The 15,105-nt window shown below is 45.8% G+C and overlaps 1 protein-coding gene across 4 annotated transcripts; it reads left to right on the top strand.

Annotated features, from left to right (window-relative positions):
• The first annotated feature begins 68 nt into the window (after positions 1-68).
• Positions 69-13,060, top strand: LOC135447870 (ras-like protein family member 11A-like). Of its 4 annotated transcripts, XR_010440338.1 has the most exons (6): positions 72-600; positions 1,941-1,997; positions 4,216-4,298; positions 9,564-10,152; positions 10,211-10,248; positions 10,327-10,376. XR_010440338.1 is itself a non-coding variant. In XM_064713040.1 (4 exons), exons 1-4 carry the CDS (start codon positions 456-458, stop codon positions 10,029-10,031), a joined length of 753 nt encoding a protein of 250 aa, XP_064569110.1. In that variant the 5' UTR covers positions 72-455; the 3' UTR covers positions 10,032-10,443. The 4 variants fall into 4 exon arrangements, 1 of the variants encoding a protein (XP_064569110.1); XR_010440339.1 differs by lacking the exon at positions 10,211-10,248 and having other exon boundaries at positions 69-600; positions 9,564-10,190; positions 10,327-13,060; XR_010440337.1 differs by having other exon boundaries at positions 9,564-10,248; positions 10,327-10,426.
• Positions 13,061-15,105: the final 2,045 nt, after the last annotated feature.

Raw genomic sequence — 15,105 nt, 5'->3', positions numbered from 1 at the left:
AGAGCCGTGAAGGGAGGGCTGTGAGGGGAGAGCCGTGAGGGGAGGGCTGTAAGGGGCTGCAGGGTGAGGGGAGAGCCGTGAGGGGACGGCTGTGATGGGAGAACCGTGAGGGGAGAGCTGTGAAGGGAGGGCTGTGAGGGGAGAGCCGTGAGGGGCGGCAGGCGCGGCCCGCTCGGGGCCGGGGCAGGAATGTCCCGCTGCCCTCGCCATTGGCTGCGGGCTGCCGGAGTCAGCTTTCACGGGGGCCGATCAAAAAGTTCCCCTCGGCTCTGCGAAGTCGCTGTCTGAGCAGAGGCATTGGCTGAGGGAGGCCGGGCGCTCTCGCATTCCTCGGGAGATCGCCTGCAGTGGGATGAGAGCGCTGCTGGCTGCCGGCAGAGCCGGGCGAGGACGGGCGCTGCGGAGCCGCGCTCCTGCTTTCCTGCAGCCCGGGCCGAGCAGCCATCCCTTCTGGCATGCTCCTCATCCCTGAGCACACGATGTCTCAGTACTCCACCAACTTCCTGCTGCTGCCCATCCCGGAGTACCCCGCGCTGGACTGCGCGCCCAACAAAATCATCAAGCTGGTGGTGCTGGGCGGCAGCGGCGTGGGCAAGACAGGTAAGGACAGGTGTGTGCCCCGCTTTCCTTTTCCTTCCCTGCCAGACACACCCAAACTAGCCAAATTTAGTTTAACTATTTCAATTTGCTTTGTTTTCTTTTCTTTCCTTTTTTCTTTTTTTTTTTTTTTTAAGAAAAGGCATAGGAGAATTTTTGTGATTTGCTGTAGATGTGTTAGAAGCCAACATGAGCCAGCAGCGAGTTTTGTACTCACAAATGCTTCTAGCTGCTCTTGTGCAAATTATTTAACTGTAGCTAGATTTCCACACCCCAAAAAGTGTATTTTATCCTCCTTTCTGTAAGTGTTTTATGCTCTGCAGACAAATCACAGTGTACAAGATGTGTCTTTATTATTCTCCAAAGGAGATGGGAAGAAAAGACGGTAAAGAGAGCATTGTTGAATATCTGGTCCATGATTTCAGGAATTATGAAAAGCAGATTGATTTATTACGTTTGTGGTTCCATGGGATTCAGCAAAATGTTTGTTTTGGCCTTGAAAATAATATGAGCCACATCTTCATATTATTTTTAAATAGTTTCTTGAAGACAGCTGCACAGGCAATTTCATTTAAGGATGTTGAAGGATGACCCAGTATCACTGTGAGAAAAAGCATTGCTTGAAATAAAATCTATTGTAAAATAATGTTGCTTGCAGAATAAGACATTTTATTTAATTCTTAATTAACTGGTGTTGCAAGTTACAAGGAATCTACTGAGATCCAAGCTCCATGGGAGTATAAATTACTGTTGCCATGATGGGATTTAAATGTTTTATGCAGAAAAAGGAAAATGTTCTTATCAGAGTTTAAGAAAGCAGCTCAGTTTAAGGTAAGAAGACCCAGGGTGCTCCAGCATGACCCAAGGGTGCAGAGCACATGGAGTTTGTTTGCTGGGTGTGATTAGATATCACTAATGGGTTTTGTGAGAGGTTTTAAGGCTGGAAAGATCCATTCCATCCATCAGCCTCGCTTCTTGCATGACAGAAAATGCTTCAATCTGGATTAGCTGCAGTCTGCTGCCTTGTTACTCTTCTAAATTATTTCAGAGCAAAGGACAGATTGTTTTACCTGCAGTCACAGGGAAACAACCTCCTGAATCCCAGGGCTCATTTCCAACACAAGCTGTGACAAACTCTGTGCTGGGTATCCCAGGCTGGCCCCAGATCTTTGTCTGTGAGAGCTGAGAGTGGAGAGCAGCTGTGGCAGAGCAGCATGTGAGCAATGCAGAGGTGAAGCTGGCTCCCTGTGAGCCTCCCTCCTGCAGGGGATGCCCCGGGAGCTGTGCAGGGTGCTCAGGGCTCTCTCTCACCAAGCACCCACCTTTCTGTCGTTGTTTTGCAGCCCTGGTCGTGCGCTTCCTCACTAAGAGATTTATTGGGGACTACGAAGCCAACACTGGTGAGTTCTGCTCTGCCCAGCAGCCCTGCAGGGAGTGGGAAAGAAATCCTGTCTGCTTTGTGACTGGTGCACGTTACAGGGAAGCCAAGTGGTGTTGGATGTCCATAAGGTGCATATTTTCAGTTAATAGCCTTGAGCTATGAAAGCAATAAATCAAAGGCTCATTATTTATGATCCTTTCAGCTGGTTTTTTTTTCCTCCAAGTTGATGGAAAGGGATCAGAGTAAAAGGTTTGCTTGGGGACATACCCATAGTGAAACACAGGCTCAAGGAACAGCCTACACATCAACTAAACCATGGAAACCCAATGCTGCTCCCCCTGCAACCCCAGGGAAGGCAGAGGAATTCTGAGGAGTGTAAATGCAGTTCAGAACCTTTTCTGTGCATTCCCTTTATTTCAGGGGCTATTAAAACCAGGGAAACCTTGAAATTGAAACCTTCTTTCCACAAGACAAGCAAAGCAACCATTCATTCCTTGTTTAATCCAGAGGGTGTGTTCATGTGAACTGTTCCAGGAAAATACTGTACCCCCCATGCTCACCCCTACTGCACACCCCATATATTGGCCACCTCACAGTTTTGGGGTGAAAGTGGGCAGAATTCAGAAAATGCTTCACTTTGGAGATGCTTGCTGAGCTCAGGATGAGGAGGGAGCAGCACAAGGCACCTTTGATCTGAGGAAATGCACTCTGGAAGCTCCTCCTCCCAGCCCCCCCTCCCTGACCCTGGTTAACCCTGATGCTTGGCTGCACTTTTGCTCCTTTTCTTGTGTCACCTCTTCTCTGGGAGGCTGTACATCAAGTGAGAGCTGGGAGCTGTGCAGTGATGGCTGCCAGAGCAGTGCTGGGAGCCACATGCTTTTCCCATTAAGCTCCCAGGCCCGTGGCCATGCTGCAGGAGAGGTGAATGTTCCAGCAATAAGGAACAGGTGGCAGTGAGTGCCCTTGGGATCACTCAGCCCTGCCTGTCCTTGTGCCAGGCATCCCTGGGCAGAGCAGGGGCACTGCCTGGCAGCTCCTGCTCTTTGTTCTGCAGGGCATCATGCAATGGGAGCATGGGGCTGTCTGGTCTCGGGGGTGCAGTGTCTTCTCATAAACCACCTTTACAGCTTTAAATCAGGGCTGCTTTTAAACACAAACCAAATCCACCAGGGCTGGATTCCCCTCACAGTATTAAACCATAATATGATAATGTGGGATTCAGTGCTGAATTGCCTTGTGCTGAAAATGCTCTGTGAGCTCAGGCTCTTTTCCACTGGAATAAAATCACTTGTTTCTTTGAAACAAAGCTGATTTTCAGAAGTGAGGGCATTACTGTCACTAGTGGGCTCCCTGTTCATGTGAATTCCTTGCTCTGCAGTGGGTGGATTTCTCCACGTCTGACATTGTTCTGGAGGCAGCAGTGACAATGGTGCTGGGGCAGGACAGAAGGGCTGTACACAGCAGCTGTGGATTAGCATTTCCTCACAGCCCCACGTGACTGGGGCTAAGTTCTAAAGGAAAATGATGATGACAGCCACCTCTGAACCACAGAGAGTTCACAAGACCAAGACTTAAATTTTTGTTGTCATTTACCTCAGCTGCAGTAACAAAGTTCAAGCCCAGGATAGGGTTGGTTAGATCAGAGCTAGATCAGGCCTAGCTGGGTAGAACTGGCACTTGGCTGTGAATATGTGTCCTCCAGTCAGGTTTAAAGTGTTCAGTCTTTGGGGATTTCAACCAAGCTCTAACTCACACAAACCCCAAAGAGCACCTGGGGGATTTGTATACCATCCCTCATTCTGTGTCCAGAACTGGAGCACTTCCCTTTTTTAAAGGCATTCAGAAAAATGCAGCAGGAAACACTCACTCCTTTCACCAACCCCACCTGGATGTCTTCATCTGTGACATAAAAGTGAACTGCACTTCTATATAAAGTTGACAGTATGGGCTGGAAACCTGAGTGGGGTTTATGTGCCCACTTTGTGTGTGTGGGCACAATCCTGAGTGTCCCTTCCCACCCCCAGGCTGGCTGTGCCTTCAGGACGTGTCCCCACACAGCAAACACAGCCCCACTGCTGAGCAAACAACCACAGCAACACTCCAGGCCAGGCCCTTTCCTACAGGCAGCTCCACATCCTAAACCTCAAAGCTCTGGATTTCAACAGTCCCATTTTACCTTTCCTTTGTCATTTTGGTTCCTGGTACAGTCCCTGACTGACATCTTCCTTCTCCCCCAGGTGCTTTGTATTCCAGGAAGTTCACCATAGATGGGGAGCAGATCTCTCTGCAGGTGCAGGACACTCCCTTTGTCTCATTGGAGGTAAAACAACTGCTCTGTGCTTTTCCACACACTTCTGTCTCATGTTTATTGCCAGCACTTCCATCTCTAATTAACTCTGCTTAGCAGCAGGAAAATACCTGGGCTCAAACCCAAGACTCATCAAGGTACCTTAAACTCCACCAAAATGAGCTCTTGAAGGTGTTAAATCAGGCTCCTTCAGGAGTAAGCCAAAATTAAACCAATTTTATTTCCAACACACTACTAAACAGCAGTAAAATCACAATCTGCTTCCCTCCTGCCAACACCTGATTGTTTTATCTTCTGTCAAGTGGTTTCTGCCCCTGCATGGCAGGAAACTCACCTGCCCAGAGTCTCTTCCTCCCCACCCAAAGTCTCTCAGATTTAGAGAAGTGTTTCTTTCCAAGGGGCCAGGCTTCACAGCAGCTGCCATTTCCAGCTATGGTGCTTTGCCCTGCTTTCCTTACCCTGGTTTTAAATGTAATTAATTCTTTTTTTAAGGTGTTAGCAATTATCACACTCCTTTTTCTATCAGTGTTCTAGACAGTTAGACTCAATGATATTAAAGACCTTTTCCAATCTTAAGGATTCTATAATTCTATTGTGATATTAATGACCTTTTCCAATCTTAATGATTCTATAATTCTATTGTGATATTAAAGACCTTTTCCAATCTCAATGATTTGATGATTCTATTATATTCTAGATTTAAAATTCTACCAGGAACCTCTTTCTAGGAATATTTTTCCAAGCTGTCTCTCCTTGAAGTTCTGCTTCATATACAGAACAAGAGGATGAAAATAGTGTCAAAGCAACAGGAAATGTAGTGACATTTGTGGTTACATGAATGGTGGAAATCTCATGAGTTCCTACAGAACAGCAGAGATTCCATTATTAAATCAGGTATTCTCATTGCAGCACCAAGCTTAAACTTCTAGGTGTGCCCTTAACCTCAGACTAGACTTAGATTTGGCCAATATTTTGGGATGGGAACACCACCCTCTCTCCTCGTGTGCCAGGCTGCCCTGGACAGTTCTGCACCTTTGTTTTACCTGCCCAGAGCCACCTGTGCATCTCTGTGCCACAGCACTCTTCCACCCTGAATTCCCACAAGGGAATAAGCAAAGCTCCAATTTCCAAAGTTCCATTTCCAGCTCCTCTGCCTGGAAGTGGGTAGAAGGGGAAGCTTTGATGCAATCCCACTCTCTGCTGTGCAGGGTGCACAGAGCAGAGGGCAGGAGCCCTCATCTGCTCTGCACACTCAGAAGCAAACAAAAGCTGCAGTGGAAGCTCTCCAAATATTCAAGTGGGATTTGTCAGCACAAAGGCCTGGCCAGCTTGCCCTGCAGAGAGGAGCTGGGGGGGATTGGGCACCACTGGCATTGCCTGATAAACACTGAACAAAGGGAATCCCCTCTCTCTTCTGTGCCATGGAATAATTGAACTCCTGTTTTCAGACCACAGAGATGCTATTTTCCTGTTTAAATTAAAGCTGTGTCCTACAGTTCAGTAACTCCAGAGCTGCACAAAATTTAGCCAAGCCTACAGCTGATATTGCTTAGTTAGAAATTATTTAAATTAGTTAGGAATGAGTTTCATTTTCTTTGTCCCAGTCCAAGGTCTGTGCTGTTCCAAGATCTCCCACAGACACCCTTATCTCCCCCTGTGTCTGTTTGCTTCAAATAATAAATCTGCAATAATTGGAGGGACTGTGACAGAACAAGTTAAGATTTAGAAAAGGTTGGATTTTTTATTAAAATCCCTAAGAAAAACAGTTTCCTCCACTCTGCAGGCTGAGTGCAGTGTTCCAGGAGGAAATCATGTGGAAACCCTGAGGATTTAAGCCCCCAGAAATGTGAAATTGTAAGAGAGAAACAGAAGCAGATGAGTGGTTTTGTTGGGTGATTCATTGCTGCTTGGCCTATACACTGCAAAAGCCTGTGTGTTTCAAAATTCATTCTGGAGCAGAGATTTCCATTTAAAAAGTGGCCCATTAACCTTTGATTTCCTGAATAAAGCATTCCACTTGGGATTATCCATCCATCCATCTCACTGCTGGGTGGGCCTAGCTGCAGTGAGGGAGAATTTCTGCTCTTAGGGCTCTCTGAATGTGCACCTTCTCCAAACCCATTTTCAAAGCTTGCCACTGCAATTAGTTTTGTTGGGGGTTTTTTTTGCCATGAAAGGGTTTTGCTGGTGAAAAGGCTTCCAGGACATGGAGAGTGGCTAATTATCCCCAGGCTGGCTACAGCCCAGGCCCCAACAGTGCAAATTGCCCTTCTTCCCACAGGCTGCCCCAGCCTGGCTGGAGTTCACTCCTTAACCCTCCCACCAAGGCTGTGGGAGGATCCCTCTGCATCATTCTGCTCTGGGGTTTGGGGAGGAGTGATAGGAGCAGCTGATAACCAATGTCACTGCTCACAGGGTTTAGCTGGGAGCTGGCAAAGACAAAGAACCTCAAGGTGTGATGAGCCAGTGTCTCTGAGGGCAAAAATGAAATATTTACAGAGGGCACTTGGCTGGCAGAGCTCTCCTGGGGAAAGCTTTGAGCCTAATTTACTCTCTGACCCTTCAGAAATTCTGCTTCCTCCTCCTCACAGAAGAGTTTGTCAGTAGTTTTTTACTGTCTGATCTACCAGGAGAAAACTGATCAGTGTTACTCATTCTTTGCTACCTCTGCCATCTGAAGTTAGGCTTTATCATTCATGTTTAGGTCTAAATAAAAGTGCCCTGTTTGGGGAGAGTGCTGAGCACTAAATTCTGTTAGAATTAATCTGAATGGCAGATATGCATTCTATAAATTATAGATAATGGAATGTGTTTTCTATCAGTCTTACTGAAGTTGATGAAGATTTCTTGGATAGAATTTAGCAACAATAAAAAAAATTGAGCTCTGTATTTGTGATCTTGAACTCCCCTTAAAATACACGATTTCTACCAGCTTCATGAAGAGCTGTACACAGAATATGCTTGTTATATAAAATATAAAATAAATAAAGGATATTAAAAATTATAGGATAAAGGATATTTAAAAAATTACAACATTGCAGAAATGTAACATTGCCAGGAGTGACAGGCTGCAGCAGGGATCTCCCTCTCTGGCTGGGCTATCCCTGTCCCAGCAGGGTGACAAAGAGGAGAGGATTAGCTGGAAATGGCATCATCCTGACAAGTGAGCTGATCTCTTCTCAAGCCCACAGTGCTGCACTCAGCTTTGGAGTCCCAGTGCTGGTGGTTGTTGGGGCTCTAAATAGGAGGGGTGATGGACTCAAGAAATGTGGGACCAGAAAAAAATGGTATAAACCCATCACTGCTCCACAAATTACAATGAGACTTTAGCTGATTTTCAGTTCCAGTCATTGGTTCTTGATAACAAATTGCTTTTTTTCAAAAGAACTTTGACTATCTGGAGACCTGCAAGGCAGGAAAACCTGGCAGGCTTCACCAAACAGAGTTAGTGAGAGCCTCTGTCCATGGAGACATTGAATAAAGAACTGGGAAAAGCCCAAAAAGTCACCTGGGGGGACAAATGTTCACTTATGCTGTGACAAACCTGATGGACTTTTAGTGCTCTTACTGTGCCTGTCACAGTTTTATCCACAATAACAGTGTGAGTTTCTGACTGGTTGGGTACAAGAGAATTCAGAACTAACTTTCCAAAGCATTATTTTGGCTTTTCTCTTCAAACACTTTGCTCTGACCCCTCTCCACTCCACATTACTGCTTTCCTGCAGTATGGGATGAGAGAATCATGGAATCACTGAGGTTGGAAAAGGAGGAATGAGTCCAAGCCATGACTGATCCCCACCTTGCACTGAGTGCCACCTCCAGGGATGGGGACTCCAAACCTCCCTGGGCAGCCCCTGCCAATGCCTGACCACCCTTTCCATGGAGAAACTGCCCCTGATATCCACCCTAAACCTCCCCTGGTGCAGCTTGAGCTGTTTCCTCTTGTCCTGTCCCTGGGAGCAGAGCCTGGCCCACACTTGGCTACAGTGACCAGGTGTGGATGCAACAGCCTGATCAGTGTGAGAAAATGAGTTTTGTTTTCTCACAGTGAACTAGTGAGACTGTTTAGGGAGTTGTAGGAATGATGATAACTTGTTAGTATAAACAACCTGCAGGTGGTGTTTTCCTACTCGGTTTTTCTGCTCTTCTCAAGGACTGTTTGTGAGACAGATATTTTTGTTAGTTAGATTTGACACATTCTACTTGATTTGCTATCTATAAAAGAGAGGATTTTTTGTATTAAACACACTTCTCCCACAAACCAACCTATGAGTGAATTTGTGTCATTTCTGGTTCAACAGTGACAACCAGATTCCTCCCAGAATCTCCTTTTCTCTGTTGTCATCTTATCACAGGGGTTCCATACTGTTATCTTCTTATCACCAAAGTTTCACACCTTCTTGGTGTTTCTTGTGGGCAGCTCCTCAAAGCACTGACTCTTTCTGTTTCACAAAGCAGCCACTGACTGCAGTTCCCTTCTCAACCCCACCCCACTCTTCTGTAGCACTCTTCTTCTCCTCACTGGTCACAGCTGTGGCCTGTTAAAGTCAGGCCTGCTCCTGATCTTTGATAATTGGCCCACTCAATACTCAACTAAAGCATTCACCAGTCCCAGTATAGGCAATAGTAAAGACACCATTGGTGTGATAGAGAGTACGTACTGTAAGGGAAAGATGAAATAATAATGCAAAAACTGAGCTATAACAGCAAAGATCAACCCTTGTACCTTTTGCATCATGGTCTAGCAAGAAAAACCAAGCAAAATGAATTTAAGTTTGCCATCCCAAAACCCAAGGGAGCTACTTACGAGCAGCTATTGTTGAGTGAGCCCATCTCTGTGGCAAAAGAGTGGGATGGCTTGGGCAACTCCTTAGGGATAAGATTACTTTCTCCACTATCTTTATTTTCTTATATTCTGTCCCCCTCCATTTCTCCAGGCTGGACAAGCCAGCACAGTGCTACCAACACCAGGAATTTCCCTGGTACCTCCAGAGAGGTTTCTGGAAAAACAGTCCCATGCTCAATCCACACGATTTCTGTACTCAAAGTCTGGAAACAGTCCCATGCTCAATCAACACCAGAATTTCTGGTACCAGTGAGTTTGGAACATCCATGTCAATCAACACAGAATTTCCCTGTACCTCCAGTGAGGTTCTGGGAAAACAGTCCGTGCTCAATCTCAGATTCCCTGGTACTCAGAAGTCTCGAAAAAGTCTGCTAATCAGCTCTGTGTGGGGCTGCTCCCTGATGTGCACGTGCCACGTTGCTGTTTTGCAGGATGACACGGACAGCATCTGCTGCCAGGAGCAGATAAACCGCTCCATCTACTGGGCCGACGGCTTCGTCTTCGTGTTCTCCATCACGGACTACGAGAGCTTCCGCCTGCTGCGCCCGCTGCACCAGCACATCCGCAGGATCCACCCCAACGCCAACATCCCCCTGCTGCTCATGGCCAACAAGGGCGACCTGCTGAGGGCCAGGCAGGTGTCCTCCAAGGAGGGGCTGCAGCTGGCCAGCGAGCTGGGCGGCACCTACTGCGAGGTGTCGGCGCGGGAGAGCTGCGAGGGCGTGCTCGAGGCCTTCCAGCAGCTGTGCCAGGAGCTCAGCAGGAGCAGCTCCAGCTGCAACGGGGAGAAGAGGAGAGGTCTCCACCTGGTGAGGCCCAAGTCGCCCAACATGCAGGACTTGAAGAGGCGTTTGAAGCAGGCTCTGACTTCCAAAGGCAAATCTGCCACCACGCTTTGATGTTCCTGCTCAGGGATTGTGTTCTGGAGCCCTGCCTAAAAGGGCAGCAAGCTGGGAAAAGGGGCATCAGTTCAGCCATCAGGATGTGTGAGAGACCCTCAGTCCTGTGAGAGACCCTCAGGTCCTGTGAGAGACTCTCAGTCCTGTGAGAGACCCTCAGTCCTGTGAGAGACCCTCAGGTCCTGTGAGAGACCCTCAGTCCTGTGAGAGACCCTCAGTCCTGTGAGAGACCCTCAGGTCCTGTAAGAGACCCTCAGTCCTGAGAGAGACCCTCAGTCCTGTGAGAGACCCTCAGGTCCTGTGAGAGTCCCTCAGTCCTGTGAGAGTCCCTCAGTCCTGTGAGAGACCCTCAGTCCTGTGAGAGTCCCTCAGTCCTGTGAGAGACCCTCAGTCCTGTGAGAGACTCCCAGTCCTGTGAGAGACTCTCAGTCCTGTGAGAGACCCTCAGGTCCTGTGAGAGACCCTCAGTCCTGTGAGAGACCCTCAGTCCTGTGAGAGACCCTCAGTCCTGTGAGAGACTCTCAGTCCTGTGAGAGACCCTCAGTCCTGTGAGAGACCCTCAGGTCCTGTGAGAGTCCCTCAGTCCTGTGAGAGACCCTCAGTCCTGTGAGAGACTCACCAGTCCTGTGAGAGACTCTCAGTCCTGTAGAGACCCTCAGGTCCTGTTGAGACCCTCAAGGCACCTGTGAGAGAGCCTCAGTTCCTGTGAGAGACCTCAGGTCCTGTGAGAGTCCCTCAGTCCTGAGAGAGACTCTCAGTCCTGTGAGAGTCCCTCAGTCCTGTGAGAGACCCTCAGTCCTGTGAGAGACCCTCAGGTCCTGTGAGAGACCCTCAGTCCTGTGAGAGTCCCTCAGTCCTGTGAGAGACCCTCAGTCCTGTGAGAGACCCTCAGGTCCTGTGAGAGACCCTCAGTCCTGTGAGAGACTCTCAGTCCTGTGAGAAACCCTTCGTTTGGTTTTCACATCATCCTCAAAAAGCCCCTGCTCATTCAGCAAAGGAACTCACAGAGTTTGCTCTCTGAAGCAAGGATTTCCAAACCGTGGTTTAAAAAAAGAAATCGTCCCAAATTCATTCTATCTTTTTATTTCTTTTTGGAAAAGGATGCAGTCAAATATCTTGGTGTTAAAAAGTGGGTTTTGTTAATGAGAATAATGAAATCCTACTTTTAAGAGATGTGACTTCTCTTGGGGATGGCTGTGTTCCCAAACACAGGCAGTGAACTTCAGCAGGGCATGAGGAGAGTGATGGGAGCTCTACTGAGCAAGAAAAATGGACCAGATCTGCTTCAGTGCAAGAGTGGAAAATAAATGAATTAATTCATTTAAATGAAGAGCATAAATAATGAAAAATATTAATTGAAAGAGTTCTGAGCAATGGGAAGAAATTTGTTCATATGCAAACTTAAGCCTTATGTTTGTCTCTTTAAATGGAGATTTTTTTAAAAAATCACTATTTTTTCAGATTATTTTTGTTTAAAAGCACAGTGTCTGCTTCTGAAAGTGAAAATTTGGAGCAGCATTCTGTATTTCCAATGTCACAATGTCCAGTAGCTTCTCCATGGCATTTCTCATTTTTAGGAAGGTTTCTTACATGGCAAAAGGGAAAAATAGATCAGAGTGGTTTAAAACCTGCCAGAAAATGGGCTTCACTCAAGAGCAAGGAGGTCACCTAAAACTTTTAATTTTTCTTTTCCCCAAACTAGTTAGACTTCAAGTTCAAAACAAAGCCTTCACACAAAACATATTTACACCATTAGGTTATCCTGGGGTTTTTTAAGAAGAAAAGGCTTTATGATGCCTGAAATGTTTGGCTTTGGGAATTCATTATTTTGTTGTTTGAGTGTTTGTTGTTGAACTCTGTCCCTGAGCAGCTCCCAGAGCATCCCAGCTGTCAGGACAAACCCCAGGGGCAGCCTCTGGTTGTGCCTCAGCACGTCCAAGGATTTGGGGCAGCATCCCAGGAACTGATTGATGGAACCAAAACCAGCCCAGGGAGCTGCCAGCACTCTGCTCTCACTGAGGTGGGCAGCAACAGGCTTGGAGCATGAAAAATTCCTGCTGCTCCAACCTCTCCTTCAAAGAGAGCAGATGAGCAATTCAAGGAGCATGAAATGAAGTCAAGCTCAGTGATTTATACTCAGGGACACTGGAGGGAAACCCGAGTTTGATGGATATGGAAAAACACTCCCAGCTGCAGCTTCATCTGGCAAGACTGAGCTAAATCAACCTTTTCCTCATTAGGAGCAGCAAAAATGCAAATGGAGTCTGATGAGTATTTGTATAGCTCAGGGCTTTAAAATGTACTTTGTATTTTTCATTTCCCTATATTAGACAGTTCTAGCCATGATTTTATCACCTGGATTTGCCTTATCTCCAGCTCACTTTCTGTTTTATTTATTGTTTTCCACAGCTGCTCATCAGAGAATGTCTTGTGCTCTGATTCATTTAAGAGTTTTTCATTCCCACAAATGCTCTGCACCTGGTTTTAAATTCAGTTTCAAGTGGGATTAGGAGGGGAAAAGTTGGATCATCCAAAAAGGGACTCAAATTATATCAGGGAATTTTTACTTTGGCTTGTGCTTAATTAAAAATTTGGTGTTTGAGCAGTGTCATTAATCATCCCAGGCACTCTGGTATTTATGGCATGGAATGTCAATATTTTAAATTAATAATAGCACTGCTCAAATATTGAATGTGAAATTCAATAACTCAAATATTGAATCTAGAGATTCAATGGCTCAAATATTGAGTCTAAAGTTTCAATAACAAGAAATAGAACAGTTTGCAAGACACATAGAAATGGAAGTATTTTTGTGTTGGAAAAATGATCACCCATTTTGAATAGCAATTAACAATTTTGCCACTCCAGTACTGCATAACAAGGGCTAAATTTGCTGAAGACATTTTGCTGACATTGATTTGTTTGCAATTCCTTCAGCTCAAATCCTTTCTAATTTGGGAAGAAATGTCACCAAAATTCAAACCTGTCAATATTTTAGTTTCATTAGTGATTAATAAAAACATGCAAGGTCTTCCTGAGTAGTGAATAAAATGGCTTCTCAATGTGTCACATATTTAAATATTCCTTATTTACACTAAAATTTATTGTTTTCCCTTCTTACAACCTAAGATACCCTGCTTTGGAAATATTCCTTATGTAAGGAAATACTCCTTATGAAAATAAATATTCCCACATTCCTGTGGGGGGAAAAAAATCTATATTTTGGCTAAAGCCAAAAAAGATTGAAACATTTAAGTCTTCTCTTAGGTACTAACATGTGGCAAACATTTATTCTGCTACAGAAACTTCAGTATTTCCTTTGTTCATTGACCAGGAGTACAAATGCTGGTTTTAAGCCAGGACTAAGCATCTAGAGAAGGCAGTAAAGCTCAGTATTTTTATTTGGGGTGCAGCAGTTGAGCCCCAGGACACCTCACTGTGCCCCAGAGGCAAGGCTGAAGGGCAGCACAAAAAGCAGGGAGAAAAGAATGCTATAGAATTAAGTGCCTAAAAATAATCCTGTACAAGATCAAAGTTTAGTCATGTAGAACCTGATCCTGAATTAGAAACTTCAGGCTGCCAGGGGAAAGCATGAATTCTGCTGAAGGTTTAAAATTAACCCTCTAGAGAGAAAGTACTGACACAAAGTCAAGAGGGGAAAACAAAGGTTTGAGAGTGTGGGGTGATTTTTGGATATCAAAGAAAATTCTCCTCTCAGTTCTATTGATTTAGTCCAGATTAACTCTGCTGGAATCAATACCAACAGCAGTGAACTGTAGAATTCCTTCTTTCAATTTTTTTTTTCTCATCCCTCATCATTCTCCTGAGCATTTTAAATCTTTGTGCACCATCTGGTTTTCAAGATGGTTTTACAGCTGGGTTTACTTGGGCACAAAGCAGTTGAGTGATTTGCCCCAAGGTTACACAGCTGAGCAAGTACTTGAGAGGAACTCCAACCCTGTGTCCTTTGTAATGAATTCCCAACTCTCAGAGCTTACACCTCCCTCAAGGTATGCACACAGCACAGAGAGTTGTGTTGCACAGGATTGTAATTGAAAGTTGGGCAAAGTCTCTTCAATCTCACGTGTGTTGGGTGCTGAGCAAAGTCCCAGTGGCAGGCTGGCAGCTCACAGTGCCCCCAGACAGGCTTGGAGCCACTGGAGAGATTTGTCAATGGTTATTTCTGTGTTCTTGGCCAGATCCCTTCCTCTGAGCTCCTCTGCCCACAGGTCACAGAGAGCTGGCTCCCACTTCAGCATCCCTGGGGTAGAATCCCCGAGGAGAAACAAAGGAATTGTCTCCATTTGCATAGGGATGCTGGAATATTTACATCTGAACTCACATCTTGCTTCTGCAATCCTTTAAAACTCCTTTGTTGTTTAGATCCACATTTACACCTGGAAACCAGAAAATCCAGGTCCTGATTTCAGGGAACTGCTCAGACAGAAATATTTGTACCCAGGGTACCTGGCTGCTCCCAGGATTTGTGTCAGGTGTACAAATGAAGAAGGAATCATTTTCTGAGACATCAAAAAGAAACTTGCTCTGTACCAGAAAACAATCTTGTCTAATTGTTTTCCAAGGCAAGCTGGGGCGCTGCCAGCTGATTGTTACTGCTGGATTTCCCTCTGCCCACTGGCAAAGCAGATTTGGGGTCAGAATCCCAGTGCTGTGTTAGCAGAGCCTGCACACAGCCCTGAGGCAGCAGAGCACAATGAAATTCTTGCTAATATTTCATGTTCGTGGGTTCCCAGAGCTCTGCTGAGCTGTGCCTGTCTCCTCTGGGGCTCACACAGGAAAACCACGGAATTAAAGTTAAAAAAGATCTCCAGCTTCACTTTAAAAGCTCCAAAGCAGGGACAATGGGCTGGAGCAGATGATCCAATCCATCACTAATGGAGACAAAGCAAGACTCTTCCTTTGATAATTTCTCACTGGCTCTGCCCTCCTTGCCCCTTTCCATTCATGCCTTTGTTCTCATTTCACTTAGCAAGCAAAACCTTCTGCAATTCTTCTTCCTTTGCCTTAGAAACATACTTTTGCAGGCTAGTTTAAAATTTATTTCCAAATATTT

This window comes from Zonotrichia leucophrys, chromosome 4A, assembly GCF_028769735.1.
Source record: "Zonotrichia leucophrys gambelii isolate GWCS_2022_RI chromosome 4A, RI_Zleu_2.0, whole genome shotgun sequence".
Taxonomy (NCBI): Eukaryota; Metazoa; Chordata; class Aves; order Passeriformes; family Passerellidae; genus Zonotrichia; species Zonotrichia leucophrys.
The sequence above is the reverse complement of the archived record's forward strand: the minus strand, read 5'-3'. Positions and strand labels throughout refer to the sequence as shown.